The following is a 22,109-nucleotide window of genomic DNA, read 5'->3' as shown; positions in this document are numbered from 1 at the left end:
CATGAGCCCTTGGAGGACGTCCAATTGACCTCCTTAGCGCTGCCGCAGAGCCTGGCTTCTGGCTAAGCGACACTCCCCCCATGGTAGCGCACTGACCACCAGAGAGCAGCTCCTGCATTGAGTGTATGTCCTTTCGTGGTCAGTGCACATCATAACGACTAGTGATTCCGCTATTCGGTAAATTTGCATATTAACCTTTTATTATATAGGATAGTATTTTCTTTCTAGCCTCCTAGCTAAATATTCTTACTGGCATTAATAATTTTAAAGTTGATTTTCTTGACTATTGAAAGTTATAAATATATCTATAATAAGAAGAATCATACTTCCTTCTTTCCAAAAATTCTAATTCTTATTGCCATTCTTGCCTTTATATATTTCTTTGGTTAAAATTCCCAAAACAAAATTAAATGACACATTGAGTTTAATGAAAGTACCTGTAGCATTTTATCAGCAAATAGTCTTTATAAAGGTTTCCTTTCCTAATAATATTTTAAAATTATGTTTAGGAAAACATATATTTAGTTAAAAAAAATTTACCTTTTTTGGTTAATTCTCATCCAAGAATATTTTTCTATTGACTTTTAGAAAGAGTAGAAAGGAGGGGGAGAGACACGGAGAGAGAAACATCGATGTCAAAGAGACACATCAATTGGTTGCCTCCTGCACACGCCTGACCAGGGCCAGAGTTGGAGCCTGCAACCCAGATATGTGCTCTTGACTGGAACCAAACCCAGGATCCTTCAGTCCATGGGTTGATGTTCTATCCACTGAGCCAAACCAGCAAGGACTATCTAGTAAAATATTTAATTTACCACCAAGCAAAAGAAAATTTTAAAAAGAAGTAGAATTAACAAATACAATCTCTATCAAGATTAATTAAAATGCTTATCAGTATTAATCACCATAAAAATCATACTTTTATTTTTCATTTGTAAACTGATATCCCTTTTTCATCTAGTCTTACCTGAGAACTATTCCACAAAATCATGTAGCTAGAATTCTTGATTCAAACTACAAACTTAGAGAATTTAATATTTTGTATATAAAATCTTTCCCTTCAACCACATGTAAATAATTACCCTGAAACTTTCCCAATATTTAATGAGAATTAATGTTAAAAATTAGGAACAAAATATAATTTACTAAGATTCAAAAGTTTTTCAAAAAAGCCAAATATTCAATATAAATAAATGCTTAAAAGGCAGTTTCATATTTTATTGCACAGTAAAACTTTCTCTGACCTGAAATTACTGACTGGAAAACATATAGCCTATATAATAAAAGGCTAATATGCAAATAGACTGAACAGCAGAACAACCAAACAACTGGTTGCTATGATGTGGGCTGACCACCAGGGGCATGTGCAGACCATGGCAGGCTTCAGCAGCAGAGTGCAGTACATGGCAGGCATTGGCTGCGGCGGGATGGTGGAGCAGGTGAACAGGGGCGCCAGACCAAGGCAGGGTGCTGGTCAGTGTCATCAAAGCAAGCCTCTGGTGGTTACTTAAAATTCTTTGCTCCTGCGTGCCGTGGTCCTGCCCGGCACTGGCACCTGCTGTCAACTCCGGCCCTGCTCGCACCTGCCAGTGCCCGCCTGATTGCTCTGTGTCATCAGCGGGTGCATGTAGCAGCTGCTGGCCTCCATCACCCCTCCAGGCTTCTCCACCTACCCCTGCTCCTGAGGGGTGATCTGGGCAGCAGCCACCAATGCCAATGCCAATACCAATACTGCCTCTCACACCCACTGCTAATGCTGGAGCTGCCACTCACACCCCTGCAGCCTCCAGCCTTCTTCACACCCACAGCCAGTGCTGGAGCAGCCAGCCACTCGCACCTACTGCCAGTGCCTGGCACCAGTCCTGATTGCTTGGTAATGTCAGCAGGTACGAGTGGTGGCTGACAGCCCTGATCATAGTTGAGGGCTTCCCCATCTTCCCCGGCTACTGAAGGGCAATCTGGGCAGCAGCCGCCACTTGCACCTGCTGCTGGTGCTGGCCCTTTTCACACCTGCTGCTGGCACTGGCCCCAATCGCTCCTCGCCATCAGCGGGTGCAAGCAGGGCCGGATCTGTCAGTGCATGAAAGCGGCAGCAGCAGTGCGAGTGGGGCTGCTGGCAGAGAGGAGATCAGGGGCTGCAATGGGAGGGGTCAAGTGGGGGTGCAGAGGATGGGCCAAGACCCACCCCTGTGCCCATTGCAGCCTAGCAGCCCACAGCTCCTTTCAAGATGCAAGAATTTGTATACTGGGCCCTCGTATGTTATAAAAGAATGAGAAACTATACCTCAAATTCTTTTCGAAGACGTTCCTCTCGTTGAGTGCTAAGTTCAAGTTCACTTGTTTGTCGCCGTAAAAGGTCAGAGCAATCCATGTGTTCGGTTTCTAATTTTTCTACTTTCTTGTGCATACTTTGTACAGCACTATCTTGCTCCTGGAAAACATTCATTTTTGCATCAACAGAATGTATAAGCCAACATTGACTAACGTGTATTCTGTGGTAGACAGTAAGTAACTAAGTCTGTGCTTCCACTGGGACAATAGGCTAATGTGCATAGGCCAGGGAGGCCAAGTTTATTTTCTAGCAATGTTTCAGGATATACATGTATTGTATAAGTATTATTGGAGGTTTACAATTTTTCAAATCTGATTAATACATACTACAACTGAAACGTGGATAGCTTACTAAAATGCTATGCTACTTCAAATAGCTTCTGAGGATCTTTACAGAATTCTGTAGTTCAACTGTCATATATTAGTATAATGTTTTCCCCTTTCGTTAAAATTTTTAAGTATTTAGTAATACAAGTGGGCGTTGCTGCTTGGGTGATGAGGAATGCATGGCCTGGATGCCTCAGAATAACCCAGGAGAGATTTTGATGAGAGCTCACGGTACTTTAGGCTTATAGCTTCCAGCTCTTAAAGTTGCATCCACTAGATGGCTGTGTTTCATTTTCTCTCACGTATTCAACTTCTCAAATCTCTCTTATGCTACTGAAAGAAAAATAATAACAGGCACTCTTCTACTTTAATATCTCAGTCTCTTTTTCCAAATAAACTCAAAAATCACCCTGACAAATGTCCCTCTCTATCCTGGAAAAAGAGTGTACTAACTAGATACAATTTTGATACTTCTCATAATTTTACAATAATAAAATTTGGGGGGAAATGAGAACAATGTAATATTTCTAAAACTTTGGGTTTTAATGAGTAAATTAATTTATTGCATTAATTAAATTAATAAAACAAAGCAAAGATATAACTTTTCTAAAAGCAATTTCAAAAAGAGTGGCTTGATATTATTTTCATATTTTACTTAAGGGTCTCAAGTCTGTCAAATTTTTTTTATGTGAAAACCATATCTGGAGATTAAATTTACATTATCAGGATAATATGGACTTCTGTTGTTTTAACAACCTTCACTATGTACCTGAACTGTTAACACCAAAAATAAAAATGATGACCAGGAAAAAAAAAATAATAATCAAGAGAGACAGGAAAAAAACACCTTCAATATAAGTATGACTTATATTCATATAAAGTTAAGATATTACAAACATGAAACTAAAAGAGTCTACTATAAAAATATATAGTCAAAGAATAAGAATAAACTCTTAGAAATTAAAAACCCAAAAGCAGAAATAAAAATGCAATACAAAGGCTGCAATATAAAATTGAGGAAATACCTCCAGAAAATAGAGCAAAAATATAAAAAAATGGATAATAGAAGTAAAATGCACTGAGAACATCAACTCTTTGCCAAATAGATCTAGCAATATAACCCAATCCCAACCAAAATTACAAGATTTTTTGGTGGCATACAAGAAGCCAATCCTCAAACTCACACAGAACATTGAAGGCTAAGAATAACTCTTCTCTTTCCCCCAAAAAAATTAAGAATAAAGAGAGGGGAAATTGACCTAGTAGAGATCAAGAATTACTGTAAATCCATCGTAAATAAAACATTTATTATTGATTCATAAATATATATAAAAGTGGAACAGAACAGAGTGCTCAGGAAACAAGCCTTAGATATAAAGAAACTTGAATGTGAAATAGACAATATTATAAATCATTCAGTGATAACAGAATAGACAGCTGAATAACTGGCACGGGGGCATTTGGCTATCCACTTGGCAAAGAATAATATTAGAGAGAAAAAAATATATTCTCTTTATAATTTTAGGTTACATAGCTCATAAAAAGCACTATGAATGAAGACTGATAAATTCAACTACATTAAAATTTTAAACTGTAGCCAAAGCCGGTCTGGCTCAGTGGTAGAGTGTCGGTCTGCGGACTGAAAGGTCCCAGGTTCGATTCCGGTCAAGGGCATGTACATTGGTTGTGGGCACATCCCCAGTGGGGGGTGTGCAAGAGGCAGCTGGTCGATGTTTCTCTCTCATCAGCGTTCCTAGCTCTCTATCTCTCTCCCTTCCTCTCTGTAAAAAATCAATAAAATATATTTTTTTTTAAATTCTCATTATTTGCAGCAACCTGGATGGAATTGGAGAACATCATGCTGAGTGAAATAAGCCAATCAATGAAAAAGAAATACCACATGACCTCACTCATTTGTGGATAATAAAGAGCATTATAAACTGATGAACCAAAAGATATAGAGACAGTATATCAACAAGTAGACTGTCAAATTACAGCGGGGAGGGGAGGAAGATCTGGGGGAGATAATAGATCAACCGAAGGACTTTTATACATGCATATAAGTACAACCAATGGACACAAAACTCTGGGGAGGGAGGGGATGTGTGGGAGGGAGGGAGGGGGGCAAAAAAAAAATCAATAAAATATATTTAAAAAAATAAAATAAAATAAAATGAAAGACTTACAAAGTGAAAAATAAATAAATAAATAAATAAATTTTTAAACTGTACGTCAAACACAATGTAAATTGTCTTCACAAAGAGAAAAAAGATGTCTGCAATAGTGATATTAATAACCAAGAACTGGTAAACAAACATATAAAAAGTTCCTATAAACTAATAAAAATATATAAACAATCCAAAAGAAAAAATATAAAATGGCAGTTCACAAAGGAAACATAAATATCCAATAAACATACCATGCTCAATGTCAGGAAATAGAAAATTACACAGGAATGAGATTTAATTTCATATATACATATATACTGCCGAAAAAATTAAATCTGAAAAATACCAAGTGTGCAAGAGACTGTCAGAGAAAATAAAGTCTTCTCTCACATTGGTATAACCATTTGGGAGAACAACGTGGCATGTATTAAATTGCATAATCATTAAATACATACACATATAAACAAAAGTGTTCACAGGAGAACTATCTGCAATAATTCAAAGTTGGAAAAAATTTAAGTCTCAATCAATCAAGTAATGGAAAAATCAAGTATGGTATATGCATAGGATAAAATACCATACTTAAGTTAAACTGAATGAACCAGAGTTACTTTGTTAACTTGAGTAAATATCAATAAAACAAATGGAAAAGATAAGGTGTACTGAATGATATTCTGTAAACAAAGAAAATGACAACATAATATGATACATGGTCAACGTACACAAACAGAAAATCGAACACCAACTTCAAAATAATGTTCATCTTTTGGGGGTAGGGTTGTGGTGGGAGGGTGAAATGATTCAGAATAGTCTCCAATGATCTAACAATTTATTGTTTGTTTTTTATTCTGAAGCAAATACGACAAATACATTATCTAGAAGGTACATATTAGCTATATTAATGGAATTGGTTTGTTATATTGGATATTGGTTATATTAATCCCTGTTATTTTTTATATGTTCAAATACTTGTTTTAATTTCAATACAACCCAAGTCTGGGATACAGTATCACATACAAGAAAATTAAAAAGACCCATAAAACATCTCATACAAAATTAATTTGCCTCCTTCCAAGAAAATTTTTCCAATTTTGTCAAAGAATCTATTTTCTAATCCAAACAAAAGCTACTTGAATCTTTACAGTGAAGTGTATGTTTATATAAAGAATAAAATGATATTAAGAACACTGGAAGTAATGGAGTTTTCCTTTTTTCCACTAGAGGGAGGTGTTGAACTTAAAATATTTTAAAATGAGGCCTGTGTTAGAACTGACATTTAGCATTACAGAAAACCACATTGTGCTTTCTACATCTTCCAGATGTAGAAAGTATGATTTTTCATATGTTTTCATATAAACAATATCTCTCAGGCTCCAAAATATGGTTTCAGTTCTGAAGAATTATAGAAGCAGAGTTAGAAATGTATCAAACAAAAGTAGTACTTCTTCCTAGCTTAGGAAATATATCAATACACCTATTTACAATCTAGTACATGGTTATTTCATAAAAGAGCCAAGACAAGCTTCTCCTCTCTAAATCCCCAAAGCCAGTATAGTTTTATCAATACAATCAAAAAGTGTTTGCTGCTCTGGCCAGTGTGGCAAAGTGGTTAGAGTGTTGATCTATGCACCAACAGGTCACAAGTTCGATTCCTGGTCAAGTGCACGTACCTGCGTTACAGGTTAAATCCCCGGTCCTAGTCCAGGTGTGTGCAGGAGGCAACCAATCTATGTGCATCTCTCACATTGATGTTTCATTTCTCTTTTCTCTTCTCTCCCCTCACCTCCCTTCCACTTTCTATAAAAATCAATGGAGAAAATATCCTTGGATGAGAATTAACCAAAAAAAAAATGTTTGCTGCTGTAAACTATAAACTGGGTCTAAAATCCTATCTAATAAAAGAGTAATATGTAAATTAACTGTCACTTCAAGACGCAAGATGGCTACCCCCATGTGGTCAAAGATGGCTGCCTCCATGTGGACACAAGATGGCAGCCACAAGATGGCCTGCAGGGGAGGGCAGTTGTGGGAGACCAGGCCAACAACAGAGGACAGTTGGGAGAGACTGAGGCCTGCATTGGAGGGCAGTTTTGGGGGGAACCAGCCCAGCAGGGGAGGACAATTGGGGAGGACCAGGACTGCAGGGGAGGGCATAATTACTATAGTGTAAGATTTGCATACATCATTTAAAATATAAAATCTATTCTATTTCTTTTATTTTTAAAAATATTAACATTTTAATTTTATTTTTCAATTATAGTTACAATCAATATTATTTTGTATTAGTCTGAGATGTACTGTATAGTGAATAGTCATTATTCTATTTCTTTAGGCTATTAAAGACTGCTAACAGTCTCACATAATTATGTTAAATTGGAAAAATAAAATACTAAATGTAGCCCTGACCTGGTGACTCAGTCTCTTGGAGCATCAACCCATACACAAAAGCTCATGGGTTCAAACCCCATCAGGTCAGGGCACATACCTAGGTTGCAGGTTCGATCCCCAGTAAGGGCATTTATGAGAGGCAACGGATTGATGTTTCTCACATTGATGTTTTTCTCTATCTCCCATCTTCTCTCTCTAAAATCAATGAGAACATATCCTCAGGTGAAGATTAAAAAAACAAATTATATGATTTTGAGATGTTCCTCTTGGTAAAAGTTGCCCATATTGTCATGCAATTACAAACAAAACATCTTCCAGAGATCAAAGACTAGGAATTATTTTCCCTTTGAGCAAGCCAATCAATGATTGCACTAATGTAATTTAAATATCATCAGCATTAAAAAGTCATACTTAAGGAATTGTGTTATTATTTTAAAGTACCTGTACTATAAATTGTAACTCTCTTCTCTCTGCTTCCCATTGTTCTGCTTGTAATCTAAACTCCTCCAAGGCTGTCTCCCTGATTTGAGAGTCCATTTCATTCTTCTCCTGCAGATGTTTCTCCAGTGCTTCCTTTATATGAATAAAATCTTGCTTTACTATCAGATCAATAAAAGTTAGCTTTCTCCCTTCATCCCCAATTTTAATGTACAAAGAACTCTCCTTACCTATCTTATCAAAACTTACAAATTATGTTAATAGAACTGTTATATTTTGATCACCAGAATATAGATCTGAATAAGAAGAAATGCTTACCTATTTAATATAAGGAACATGTTATATATACACACATAGGCATATATTTAAACCAATTTTTCTCAAATTTTTAACTTAATTTAAAAATGCATTATATGATAGAGACAAATACAAAATACATAAATGTTATGTAATCTATATGTAAATCTATGTGTAAAGTACATAATATGAAAATATCTGATTACCTATGAACAAACTGTTTAGATTATCCCTAGTAATCCTATTTAATAAAAGAGTAATATGCAGATTGACCATCACTCCATTACACAAGATCAAGATAGCTGCCCCCATTTGGTCAAAGATCCTGCCCCCATGTGGACACAATATGGTCACCACAAGATAGCCAGCAGGAAAGGGCAGTTGGGAGGGACCAGGCCTGCAAGGGAGGGCAGTTGGAGGTGATCAACCCTGCAGGGGAGGGCAGTTAGAAGTGACCAGTCCGGTAGAGGAGGGAAGTTGGGGGCAAACAGGCTGGCAGTGGGGCATTTAGACATCAATCAGGCTGGCAGGGGAGTGGTTAGGGGGTGATCAAGCCGGCAGGGGAGTGTTTAGGGGGTGATCAGGCTGACAGGCAGAAGTGGTTAGGGGCAATCAGGAAGGCAGGCAGGTAAGCGGTTGGGAGCCAGCAATCCTGGGTTGTGAGAGGGATTCCAGATTGGAGAAGGTGCAGGCTAGGCTGAGGGACACCCCCACACCGTGCACGAATTTCATGCACCGGGCCTCTGGTGTATATATAAATGTGACATAAAACACTGTATTTCCAAAAGGGGAGAAGGAGTCAGGATAAGGAAACTCTAGAGTGTCAAGAATTTGAAAAGTCAAAAAAATAATTTTTAAGAAGTTTGGACTGTCATTAATTTCTATTTCTATAGATAAACAATGTTAGCTTTTCTTTTTGGGTTTTTCTAGTCGTACTATGTTTGCTAGATCTTAGTTCAAAATCTTAAATATATAAAATGCAGGTTTTTTGACAAACCAAATATTCTAACCTATAAGGTTCAAAACTTGGTCCCCATTCACACAAGGAGAACGATTCTGTGGTTTTTGAGAGAGAAGGAAAGCCTCCTGTGTCTACCTAACAGCATAGAGCTGTGTACTAAAGATTACTCTTAGGTTTTTCAGTAATGGAAAGCTATCACAAGAGCCTGGAAGCCTTTTCCCCCTAGGGCTAGTGACCCCTACTCAATCCCTAATTTCCCAAGGGTCTCTGTGCCGATCAATTCAAAGCCAATGGCCTAAAATCAAAGCAGAGTTCTCCTACCTAGCAGCTGTTCAAAATCAAGTAACTTCCCTAGCTGGTTTGGCTCAGTGAATAGAGTGTCTGCTAGCAGACTGCAGGGTTCCTGGTTTGATTCTAGTCAAGGGCACATGCCAGGGTTGCAGGCTCAATCCCCAGTACTAAGCAACCAATCAATGATTCTCTCACATCATTGATGTTTCTATCTCTCTCTCCCTCTCCCATCCTCTCTGAAACTATTAAGAACATAATTTTTTAATCTAATTTGAGGTGCAGAATGACTAACTGTAAGGAATGCTGCCACCCATTACAGTCTTTCCCCATAGTTCGAAGACGTTTAAGTGGGGAAAGTTATATAGGGTTACTCAGGAACTTGTAGCACCAGTCGCCACCTAAACTTTCCCTATTAGAATAGTAATGGAGGAGCCCTTATATATGCCAGGCACCATCCTAGTAACAAACAAGACACAAGCTATGACTATTGTTGTAGAAGAAAACAATAAATAGATCTGCTGACAATGTCTGGGAATGCTTGTGTCAAAACTTTGTAAATGGTTTTGAAAAATTATCTCTAGTGAAGATTTATTGCCAGGATTCTGAAAAGCCATTTACACCAGTGTTAAATCTAGAGCACTTTTATCATGTTCATTTGTTGTTGTTGTTTTTAAACTGGTTCCTCAAAAATATGGCAAATATAGATAATTCAAAATCTGCTTCTAAGTGGCTAGCAACCTCAACCTTAAACCATACTTTTACTTTGGAGAGTACAAAGGAAGAAAAAGCAGGGGAGAATGGGAGAGAATAAATACCTCACAGTAATTTTAGTAAAAGGTCATCATATTGTTTATACATCATATCCATATAGAATGAGCTCTGTATAGATAATAAAGCATATACCAGACACATACTTTCTATATTTATTGTATATTCAGACCAAATCTAGAACCTACATTTCTATATTCAAAATTTTCATGCTATTGAACCAAAAAGGTTGTAAGTCCTTATATTCTTATAAAATGCCTATATGTGCTTATTTTTTGAATTTTGATCAATTTTAACAAACTGTTTTTCATAAAAGAAACAGTATACATATTAATGTATCCTAAAGCATAATTCAAAAGAGACCTGCAAAAATGACAGTAAAGGGAAAGAAGAAGGGGGTGGGAATTAGGAAATCAGCTTTCCTAGCCTTCTGGTGTTATCTTCCTTTCCAAGGACAACATCAAATAATGTGTAATGCATCTCAGTGAATATTATAGACAGCGAAATTCCTTTATAAAAATATTTTACCTGCAGAGTTTTTTCTAGTATGCTCTTTTCTTTCAAAAGTAAATCATATTCTTGATTGCAATTTTGAATTATATTGTCTCTTTCTTCCAAATCATGTTCAAATCTTCTGCATTCTTCATTCCATTTCTGCTGGGAAATCTGAAATGCATTCTCAATCTCTTTTGCCCTTCCTTGAAGTTCTGTATTCTGAGCTATTAAAAATATAAAAGAATAATAGGTATATTTACAACTATAAATTAAATCCCTAAAGTTCAAAACCTAGGCCTTGGTGCTGATTTCATGTACAGCACAATCTTAGGACAAAGCCTGAGACCACTGCCCACCAGTAAACTCTTGAAAAGCTCACTGTCCCAGAACCAAGATTCTACTATTTTTCTGTCTCTTCCTCCCCTCCACACAAAGGTGGTTTTGCCATGAAAGGAGATGACATATTCCCAGAGACATGCCCAAGTGTACGTGCTCCTGTAGCACCAACTGCCACTCTTTTTCTCCTATTCAAGTAAATAAGTAAAATGACTTTTGAAAAACACTGTGATAAATAAGGCTACCCTTTTTTTTTTTTTTAATGTTTTTATTGATTTCAGCGTGAGAGAGAGAGAAGGATGGAAACATCAAGGATAAGAATCACTGATCAACTGCCTCCTGCTCACCCCTTATTGGGGATCAAGCCCAAAACCTGAGCACGTGCCCTGACTGGGAATCAAACCTGGTTCAAAGGTCGACGCTCAACCATTGCACCACACCAGCCAGACTACGGTTACTCTTTTAAAAGACTTGATAGATTACAAATTTTGACATCTGACTATTGTAACACATCTTACACATGAGACTGTCTCAAGATTGAGATTGGAAACCACTACTACAACCCTTACAACCACAGTATTTACTCCCCCAAAATTAGGCTCAATCCCCTCTCAGCCTAATATTACCTTTACAATAACCAATACTTCTCCACTAGGGTTTCAGCATCTAGAAGAGAAATAAAGACTTCCAAGTCTGACTCCATCACCTACCACTTGATTAAACCACTCTGACTCTCAGAATAAAATGCCTCCTAGTTAAATTTTTATGAAGAGCAAATGAAAAAATATATACAAACACACTTGTTAAACAAAAATGTCACAATTCATAGCACTGTTTTTCAATTACATTTGCATTTTGAATGGATCATATATCTCAAAGGTTCAAAATTCAAAGGTACAAATAGTGCAAAAAGCCTCCCTCCCATCCAGTTTTTCTCACTACAAAATATTATTCCATGGTCTAGCTGCCCATATTGCAGGTAAGAAGTCTGAGGCCATTATGATTTCTGTCCCTCTGCATGTGGCCTATTTTTCTTTTCTTTTCATTCCTTTGCTCTTTGAATGTTTTGGGATCTTCCCTTTGTCTATTTTTTCAAAAATTTTATAGTGGGTCTAGTTCTTTCCAGTGTGGTGAATATCAAATGGGCCCTTTCAATCTGGAAACTCAGACATAACCTTAAGTTCTGAGATGTGTTCTTAAATAATTTCATTGATAATTTATCCCTCTCTTTTCTCTCATCTCTTTCTTTCAATATTTCCTATTATTCAGATTGGCCCTCAAATTTTCTTTTCTCTACTATTTTTCCACATCTGTCTTTTCACACTAATTTCTGGGAGGTTTTTTAAAATGTGTTTTTATTGATTTTTAGGGAGATAAGAAGGGAGAGGGAAAGAGAGAGAAAAGCACTGATTTGAGAGGGAAACATCAATTGGTTGCCTCCCACACACATCCCAACTGAAGATTGAACCCACAATCTGGGCATGTGCCCTGAACCAGTAACCTTTCAACACATGAAGGATGCATAGCCAACTAAGTCACAATGCCAGGGCTTTCTGGAAGTTTTCTTCCATCTTCATCTTCCAATGTTTCTATTGACATTTATAATTTCTGATTTCAGATTTTTAATTTCTAAGAACTTTCTTTTTTATGGGATCTGGTTCTTGCCTCACAGGTGGCATAGAATCTCTTTTAGCTCCAAGGATGTTAATGCTACTTGTTTGTTAAATCTTCTCCCTGAAAAGTTTCTGATTCTTTCAAGTTAATTTTTTCTCTCCATTCCACTAGTAAAGGCTTTCCCTAAGAATCTGGTAATTCTTGGTTGTTTGCTCTCAATTAGGAGTAACTACAGGGTGACACAGTGTGGAGCTTGACACCTGTGATCTTCACTGGAGGAGACTCTGGCTAGGCCATAGATCCGTGTCATTAGTTTTTTTCTTGGTCAGGTGACCCACAGAATAGTCTTCCAAGCTCCCACATGGAATGCGGAAATGTGGTGAAGCCAATAGAAAAAGGAAACTGGGAGAAATAGTTCCTCAATATTTAGCACTGAATAAGATATTTTCCTGTTTTTCCCAGTCTTGAGACCCTCTATTTTATCATTTCCAGAGATTAAGACCCCTGAGTGGTAACAATCCAGAATAGCATGCTAGTGGGAAGGGGATTTAAGAACAAACAGCTACTTTCAATTCCTAATCCCAAAGGTATCTGGTGCTTCCAATTCATGACTTTTTTAATATACATTTTTATTGATTTCAGAGAGGAAGGAAGAAAGAGAGAGATAGAAACATCAATGATGAGAGACAATCACTGATCGGCTGCCTCCTGCACATCCCCCACTGAGGATCGAATCCACAACCCAGGCATGTGCCTGTCTGGGAATCAAACTGTGACTTCCTGGTTCATAGGTCAACGTTCAACCACTGAACCACACCAGCCAGGCAGTTCATAAGACTTTTGACTCTCAAACAAGTTGTCTGCCAGCTTTCCCCACTCCTGGTTTAGGATTCTAACATCTCAGTCTGCTAAGTCAGTTATCCCTCATCCATTTGCTTTCCAGCTTTCAAATCTTTCTTTCTTGTCGTGTCTGGATCATTATGGGATATTTTTTAATATCCCATAACTGCATTAGTTTTGTTTTGTTTTTTTTTACTAACCTCAACATTTTATCATAAAATTTTTCAAAAATACATATTTTAAAGTATTTTATAGTGAACACCCATAAAACCACCCAGACTCTATGACTGCTAATATTTTACTATATTTGTTTTATCACACATTCATCTATGCATCCATCCACTTACCATCCATCAAACCATAATACTTTCTACGCACTTCAGAGCAAGTTGCAAATATATTTCACTCCTAAATAATTCAGCATTCATATTTTTAATTAGAATTCAATATAGTTTCACTTTTTTTAAGATAAAATTTACATATAATGAAATGCTCATCTCTTAAGTATACCATTCAAAGAGATTTGATAAATGCCTACACTCATGGAACCCAGAACCCTATCAAAATATAGAACATTTCCTTTACCCCAGAAAGTTTCCTCATACTTTTTCCCAGTCAATCCCTACTGCTAACCCAGGGGCAACCACTGTTCTGATTTATTTTTCACCAACAGTTAAGTTTTCTCTGTCCCAGAACTTCATGTAATGTAGTCATGCAGGATGTTCTCTTGCATATAAACTTCATTCAGCATAATGGTTTTGAAATTAACTCATGTGATTGCATGTATCAGTAATTGGTTCATTTTTATTGCTGAGTAGTATTTCATTGTATAAATATAACAAATTATTTCCTCATTCTTTTACCAATAGATATTTACAGGTGTTTTTTGTTTGTTTGTTTGTTTGTTTGTTTGTTTGTTTGCTTTTTCCAATTTGTGGCTGTCATAAAAGAGCTTCTATGAAAATTGGTCTACAAGTCAAATGTTTCTCAGGGAGAAATACCAAAGAGTAAAACTGCTGAGTCATAGGCTAATGATATGATTATTTTAAAAGAAATTGCCAGTTTTTTTCCAAAGTAGTTGTACCATTTACTCTTCCATTAACTATAAAAATTCCAGTGCTCTATATCCTCATTAGCATTTGGTGCTAACAGTTTTTTTCAGTAGAGCCATTTGATGGATCATGTAGTTATAGGCACTGTGGTTTTTAATTTGCATTTCCCTAATGAAAAGTAAGGTTAAGCATTTTTCATGTGGTTTGTAACCATTTCTTCAGTTCCTCTGTAATATGGCTACTGAAATTATTTTACTTTAGGCAAGTAACTTCCCTGGACTCCAATATCCTCAAAAATTAAAGCCATTAACCGGTATATTTAGTTCCTTGCAATCCTTTTATTCCTAAGTGGTAGAGTTATTAAATGCCAGAAGTAATCAAAAACACTTCTGAGCAATGACAATAACCAAGACAGCTGGCCAAGTCTAGAGTACCTAACTTTTGTAATAATTATAACTTAACATTTGTTTAGCCCCATGCAGTAAACAAAGCACTTTCAGTTTCTTATTTCATCCTTAAAACAACCTGGGTTCAAACACCAGTAAATAAGTGGTAAAACCAGACTCAAACCTAAATCTTCTGAATTCATCTTCAGTGTACTCTTAGTTAACACCTTCTGTGTATAAAAATATTCATAGCAACATTATTCTTTTTTAAATATTTTTAAATTTAAATTTTTAAAATTATTTTTGGAGAGGGAGAGAGAGAAACATCAATGTGAAAGGGAACACTGATCAACTGCCTCCTGCATACCCCCTGCCCAGGACAGAGCCAGCAACCAGGGCATATGCCTTGACAGAGAATTGAACCTTTTTGTCCACCCAACCAACTGAGCCACACCACCAGAGCAACAACATTATTCTTAATAACCAAAACTCAGACATAACCCAAATGTCCATCAATAATGAGTGGATAATTAGTGGGGAATATACACACAATGTAATACTAAATAGCAATATGAAATTCATAAAGCATTATGGATGAACTCACAAGTCTATCAATGAAGGAAAGAAGTTAGATGCAAAAGAGTACTATGTGAGTACTATGTAAGTACCAAAATAAGAGCAAAATTAATCCTTGCTATTAAAAATCAGGTTAGCAATTATCCATGTGGAAGAACTCTTGTAATTTTATATTTCATGGTCTGGGTTCTTATGATCAGTTTACACTTATCTAAGCACATTTCTTTAAGATATACTTAAGTAAAAAGATTTTAAAAGATGGTCATATGCTATATTAACAGATAACTTTTGAGAGTTAAATCAGTTGCCTTTTTCTGCACTACACTCTAACCCAGTGGTTCCTAAACTTTGCTAATCAATAAAATCACCTGCAGGGCTTCTTATACCTACAGATTCTCCAAGCTAGAGATTCTAATTCAAGACAATATGTGGTAGAAGGCTTACAATACATTTCTTTTCATCTCTATGTGGCCCCAACCGGGTGGCTCAGTTGGTTGGAGCATCATCCCATTCACCAAAGAGGTTGCAGGTTTGATTCCAAGTCAGGGCACATACCTAGGTTCGATCCTGGTCAGGGTGTGTACAGGAGGCAAATGATTAATTTCTCTCTCACAACAGTGTTTTTCTCTCTCTCTTGCTCTCTCTAAAATCAATAAACATATTCTTAGGTGAGAATTAGAAAAATGAAAAGTGCCCTAAAGTGGCTCAGTTGAATGTCAACCAATGAACCAGGAGGTCATGGTTTGATTTCCAATCAGGGCACATGCCCAAGTTTTGGGCTCAGTCCCCATGGGTGGCATAGAATCTCTTTTAGCTCTCTTTTGGCGTGCATGAGGCAGCCAATCAATGATTCTCTCTTATCATTGATGTTTCTCTCTCTCTCTCTCTCTCCCTCTCTGAAATCAATAAAACTATTTTTTAAAGAAATTTTTAAGTGGTTAACAAAATGTTGAACCCCTTTTTCCACACATACACAACATAAAAAATTTAATGTAAAGTAGGTAAATGTTCACATAACTGCCAGAAAACTTTCTACACACACACCAAAATCAAAGGCCAGTCAATGAATCAAAACCTCACTTCTAACACTAAATGGAATGCATAAACACCAAGCAATGCTATTCAATGAGGTCACAATTCTTAACATGGGAAGAAATGGAAATTGTCTTACCACAGAGTTTTTCTTGGACCCTATGTGCCTCAGCTAACCTTTCTTCAGCAGCCCGTCTTCCCAGACCAGCTTCCTTTCTAGCAACAGCCAGGTCATATTCCAAACTTTGTCGCAATGCTTCTCCTTTTTCAACCTCAGAGCGTAGCTTGGCAATTTGGCTCTCGAGGCTTGCCAGCTAAAAGCAAATTTCTGGTATCATGAACCAATATTATAATATATTTCCAAGATTATTAGATCATTAACCCAAACATTTACATATCTTAGAAAAACTTGTTTCTATAATATTTATAAGACAAGAATTTATACTTTCTGAAAAACTGGAAAAGAAACACTAGCCTTACCAAATGACACTAGTAATTTTCTTATTTTAGGGAATCCAACAGAGGAAAACATTTTTATTTCTTATATTAAATTCTTATAAAAATAAAGGAAAATCACAAGTTTTACTCAGATAATAGTTATATCTAAGAAGTGGAAAAATGCATGACACATAGTAAGCACTTAAAAATTCATTCCCTTCTCTTTTCCTCCTAGTCTCTAAATGAAATAAAGAAGCAAACTGCATCAAAATATAGTTTGGTAAATACTGTCTATATTATTTCTCTTGATTATGACTTTACTGATAGAGCCTAAAGTAATAAAATGCCAACTTTGCAGGGGTCTGGATGAGCTAATATCTAATTTATCTAATATCTAGAAAGCTAGATATCTAATGACTAGATTTAATTTACCTAATACCCTTCCATGAATTAATGTGACAGAACATAGGTCTGAAAATTAGAACTAGGTAATTTGTAAAATCCTTTCGTACACTAAAATTCTATTGTCAAATCAATGACTCACTAAATAATATTAAACACTTGCTATGTGCTAAGTACAGTGAAAGATATAAAAACCAGAAATTCAATACTATACAAAGGCATATGGCATAACTTTTATAAAATAGGTAAAAATGTTATGATATTTCAAAGAAAAGCAAAATGATGTGTTGCTGGTGGGAAAGAAAAAATGGTAGATCAGAAGGATGCTAGAAAAGTATCATTTAAGAAAGCTTTGAGTTACTATCAAATAAAAGACACAAGAATCTCTGCAGGACAACATGAGAAATCACATAAGGCTCTATTAACATGTAGAGTATAACAACAGTTACATTTTACCCACATATAAAAACTAAAATAATTTCCCAAACAAATCTTTAGAATAGCAATGCCTTCATAACACTATACTTAGAAGAATTTACAAATATTTCTCAATAGTAAAAAAAAAAAAATCATACAACAACCTTAATTACAAAGTCAATATCACTCTGAGGAGTGCAAGAAGCTTCACATGCTATTATCCTGAGTTGATAATATCCCGTTTGTCTTGTAGCAATTCTAGTACCTAGGTGATCGATTGCTTTACTAATTAATGTCCTTTTGTTGAGAGACCTAAAGTAATGTCTATTTTCTTGACTGGACACCAAGTAACATAGCTCTTGATATCAGAAATGGTCTCAAGATGGGTTTCTGATATGGGATGGTGAACCTATCTGAGCCTAAATACAATGAAGAGCTCTACCTGGAAATGGGATACTGGGGATCTATGAGATATAGCGAAATCACAATTTTTTAAATTTTCATGTACAGTTGTTTAGAATAAAGTTAAAGACGAATTGTTTAGAATAAAGTGGGAAATAGAGTAGCAGCTGCATTTGACCATTATGGCAGGATAGTTCACTATAAGACCTTGAGGTAAAAAGGCTATATCAGAGAATTTATAAAAACAAAATGATAACCACAGCTCAAGATGGTCAGAAAACCAGAGAATTTCTATGTCAACTGTAAAGGATTCTCTTATTTATCATAACCCCAGGACAGACAAGGCTAAGAACTAGACCAAAGAAAAAGAATCAAATTATGAGAAATGCAGAATCACAAGTTAAATAAAGAGCCTCCCCGTTTCTAATGTTAAGATGCTAAGTATCGCCCAGCCAGTGTGGCTCAGTGGTTGAGCGTCCACCTATGATCCAGGAGGTCACGGTTCAATTCCTGGTCAGTGCTCATGTCCAGGTTAAAGGCTCAATCCCCTGTGTGGGAAAGACAGCTGATCAATGATTCTCTCTCATCACTGATGTTTCTCTCTCTCTCCCTCACTGAAATCAGGTTTAAAATATTAAAAATTAATTTATTTTTTAAGAAGAGGAAGAAGAAGAAAATAGGTAAAGATAAAAATTATGAACAACTAACACATATCTATCAACAAGTGAGTCTAAAAATCAAGTGAATAAAAAATCTGAGGAACAGAATAATCTGGTAAGTAAAATAGAATCAGGGGCATAGAAATGGAGTGGATTGACAGTCCTCAGGGGGAAAGGGGTGTGGGGGATGCGGGAAGAGACTGAACAAAAATCGTTCACCTATGGATGATGTCAGTGGGGTGGGGCGTAAGGGCATGGGGTGGGGTGGGAACCAGGTGGAGGTGAGCTATGAGGGGAAAAAAGAGGAACAACTGCAATAATCTGAATAAAGATTTAATTTAAAAAACTAATAAAGACTTTTTTAAAGTGGCTAGGGCTGAAAACACACACACACACAAAGATACAGGTAAGTGAGTGTGGACCTTATTTGGATGTTGATTCAAATGAACAGAAGAGCATATTTGAGAGATAATCAGGGTGATTTGAATGTTGATTGAATTATATTATATGAAGGAATGAATTATTGTTAATATTCTTTGGTTGTGATATAGTATTATAGTTAGAGTTTTTGTGAGTCATTATCTTTTTAGAGATATGTATGAAAATATTTACAGATGATAAAATACAATGTCTGGAAGGAAGTGGACAATGATATAGGGAGAATGAATGTTGATGGATGCAGACTTGACTTGCTATGTAGAGATGGTGTGCTGTAGAGTTGTGCACCAGAAGCCTGTATAGTATATAATTTTGTTAACCAGTGTGACCCTAACGAATTCAATAAAAAGGAAAAAAATGAAAAATTAAAGATACTAAGGATCAATTGGGCATTAGGTAAGAAGGAAGGAGATGGGTGAGGGCTTTGGAATTAGATACACCTGATAAATGTGAACTCCCAAATGCCCCCCCCCAACCCCGAACATCCCTTGCCAACAAAAGCAGCCTCTTCTCTCTGTCTCAGGTAACTACCCTTCCCTTGCTTGAAGATTTAGTAATGACCACACCTGAAGCGCATGTTGGCATAGACAGACTCAGAACTCTGCTGCAAGAGGAGAAATGCAAAGTCAGGTCCAGAAGAAAATAGCTTATACAGCAAAAGAACTGCAAGATCTTGATAATCTTTTACTAGCGGGAACCTGCAGAACATACATAGGATTGATTTGGATCTAATAGCTAGCTCTAACAGTTTTCTTGGATAGATGACTGTAAATTGATTTTAACAATGGCCTACAATCATTTAATGAGGTCAAAATGCCAGTACTTTCCTGATCTAATATGGAGACGTAAGGAGATGAGAGTAGTTTTATGATGAGGAAACCAAAACTTCCCCTTCCCCCTATTACGTCCTCTTGAAGGACCCAAAGGCATTCTTTTCCTAATTAAAATGCTATAAACTGCACTGGAGGAGGCAGCACAAGCGTCATTAGAAAGCTCTGGTGGCTAACCTGTATGTGCCAAAGATAATAATGGATGGTGGAGATAATGTGGGATATGCCACCATTGAGATGAACACCCCAATTTCAATTGCAATGATGGACTACCAGACTGGCAAAGGCCAAGTGGTAGCAATTAGCCATTAGATAATGAACGCTGAAGAGCATAAGGTGTAGACTGCCAATCATTTGCACATTTGATGTGAGATCCATCACCTAACCCCTTCTTTTGCTCTATTCTAGTATTTTATCATAGGAACTGTAATTCCCAGGCTCCCATGCCAAATGGCTGTCAGTACCTGTATCTCTTTTGAGGTTCCAGCTCCCATATTTTCTCTCCACATTCCAACACTGACCGAACAACCCCTACCATGGCTCTACTTCCCATAAGACGGCCCCAACTTCTGGATTCTGGTAAAATTATATTTCTTGATTTCACTGTTTCCGAGGGACCTTAGCTTAAGAACCTCAGCTCTTAAGACTGGCTGAATCAGACAAACAATATCTTCAGTTCCTAACTGCTTGGTCTTAGGTTTCCAATATCCCTTGGCTAAAGAAAGTTATACTGGCCCTGACTGGTTTGGCTCAGTGGATAGATTGTCTACCTGTAGACTGAAGGGTCCCAGGTTCAATTCCGGTCAAGGGTATGTACGTTGGTTGCAGGCATATCCCCAGTGGGGGGTGTGCAGGAGGCAGCTGATCGGTGTTTCTCTCTCATCGATGTTTCTAACTCTCTACCCTTCTCCTTATCTCACTGTAAAAAATCAATAAAATATATTTTTTAAAAATAAAGTTATATTGCTCTTCTTTATCCTCTCCCATCTATCCCAATTTTTAAGATCTATTCTCTTAGCAACTTTCAAATTTGCAATATAGTATTAATTGTAGTTACCATGCTGTAAATTACATCCCATGACTTATTTATATATAGAAGTTTGTATAATTTGATACCCTTGACCATTTCACCCAACCTCCACACCTGCCTATATTTCTATGACCTTCGATTGTTTGGGTTATTTGCTTTTTAGATTCCACACATATTTGTCTATCATTAACTGACATATTTCACTTAGCATAATGTCTTCAAGGTCCATTCATGTTGTTGCAATGGCAAAATTTAATTATTTTTTAATAGCTGAATAATATTCCATTGTATGTATATACCATATTTTCTTTATCCATTCATCCACCAATGAACATTTAGATTTTAAAGATATTTTGTGCTAATCTAACAAAGTAAGAGAAATAGAATCATAGATACATAGAACAGACAGCTGTAAGAGGAAAGGAGAATTGGGGGATTGTGTGAAAAAGATGAAGGGATTAAGTAAACAAATAAATAGCACATAGCACAGACAACAGAGTGGTGTTTGCCAGAGGGAAATGGGTATGGGGCAGATAGAAGAGGATTAAGCGGGGAGAGATGGGACAGAAAGAAACTTGACTTTGGGTGGTGAGCACACGATGCAGTATGCAGATGATATGTTATTGAACTGTATGCTTGAAACCTGTATGCTTTTATTAAGCAACTAGTGGCCCAGTGCACAAAATTTGTGCATGTAGAGGGGGGTGTTCCTCAGCCCAGCCTGAACCCTTTCCAATCTGGGACCCCTTGAAGTATGTCCTTCTGCTGGTTTACAGGGATTGGGCCTAAAATGGCAGTCAGACATTCCTCTCACAATCCGGGACTACTGGCTCTAGCCGCTCACCTGCCTGCCTGCCTGCCTGCCTGCCTGATTGCCCCTAATCACTCTGCCTGCTGATCTTCTCGCCCCCTACTGCCCCCTGCTGCCAGCCTGCTCGCCCCCAAATGCCCCCCATCACCAGCCTGATCACCCCCAACTGCTCCCCATGTCAGCCTGCTCACTTCCAACTGGCCCCCTTGATGGCTTGTTCGCCTCCACCTTCCCTCCCCACTGGCCTGTTCACCCCCAATTGCTCCCCTGCTGGTCTGCTCACTCCAAACTGCCCCCCCTATCCCCGCTGTCCTGATGACCTCCAACTAACCCCCACTGACAGCCTGCTCACCCCAAACTGGCCCCCTGCTGGTCTGCTTAT

At 37.1% G+C, this 22,109-nt stretch overlaps 1 protein-coding gene across 3 annotated transcripts in view; it reads right to left on the bottom strand.

The window, feature by feature from the left end:
* The window catches only part of CCDC171 (coiled-coil domain containing 171), a 223,331-nt gene that overhangs the window by 187,394 nt on the left and 13,828 nt on the right, over window positions 1-22,109 (bottom strand). For 2 of the 3 annotated variants that reach the window (XM_084898221.1, XM_084898223.1), the window contains exons 4-7: window positions 16,440-16,614; window positions 10,498-10,688; window positions 7,656-7,787; window positions 2,285-2,431 (exon numbers count right to left, since the gene is read on the bottom strand). In XM_084898221.1, coding sequence (XP_084754347.1) covers window positions 2,285-2,431; window positions 7,656-7,787; window positions 10,498-10,688; window positions 16,440-16,614 — 645 coding nt within the window. The remainder of the gene's footprint in view (window positions 1-2,284; window positions 2,432-7,655; window positions 7,788-10,497; window positions 10,689-16,439; window positions 16,615-22,109) is intronic. The other variant, XM_084898222.1, reaches the window with a different exon arrangement.

The sequence above is a fragment of the Pipistrellus hanaki genome (assembly GCF_964339955.1).
Source record: "Pipistrellus hanaki genome assembly, chromosome: 11".
NCBI classification, from domain to species: domain Eukaryota; kingdom Metazoa; phylum Chordata; class Mammalia; order Chiroptera; family Vespertilionidae; genus Pipistrellus; species Pipistrellus hanaki.
This window is presented reverse-complemented; position numbering and strand designations above follow the sequence as displayed.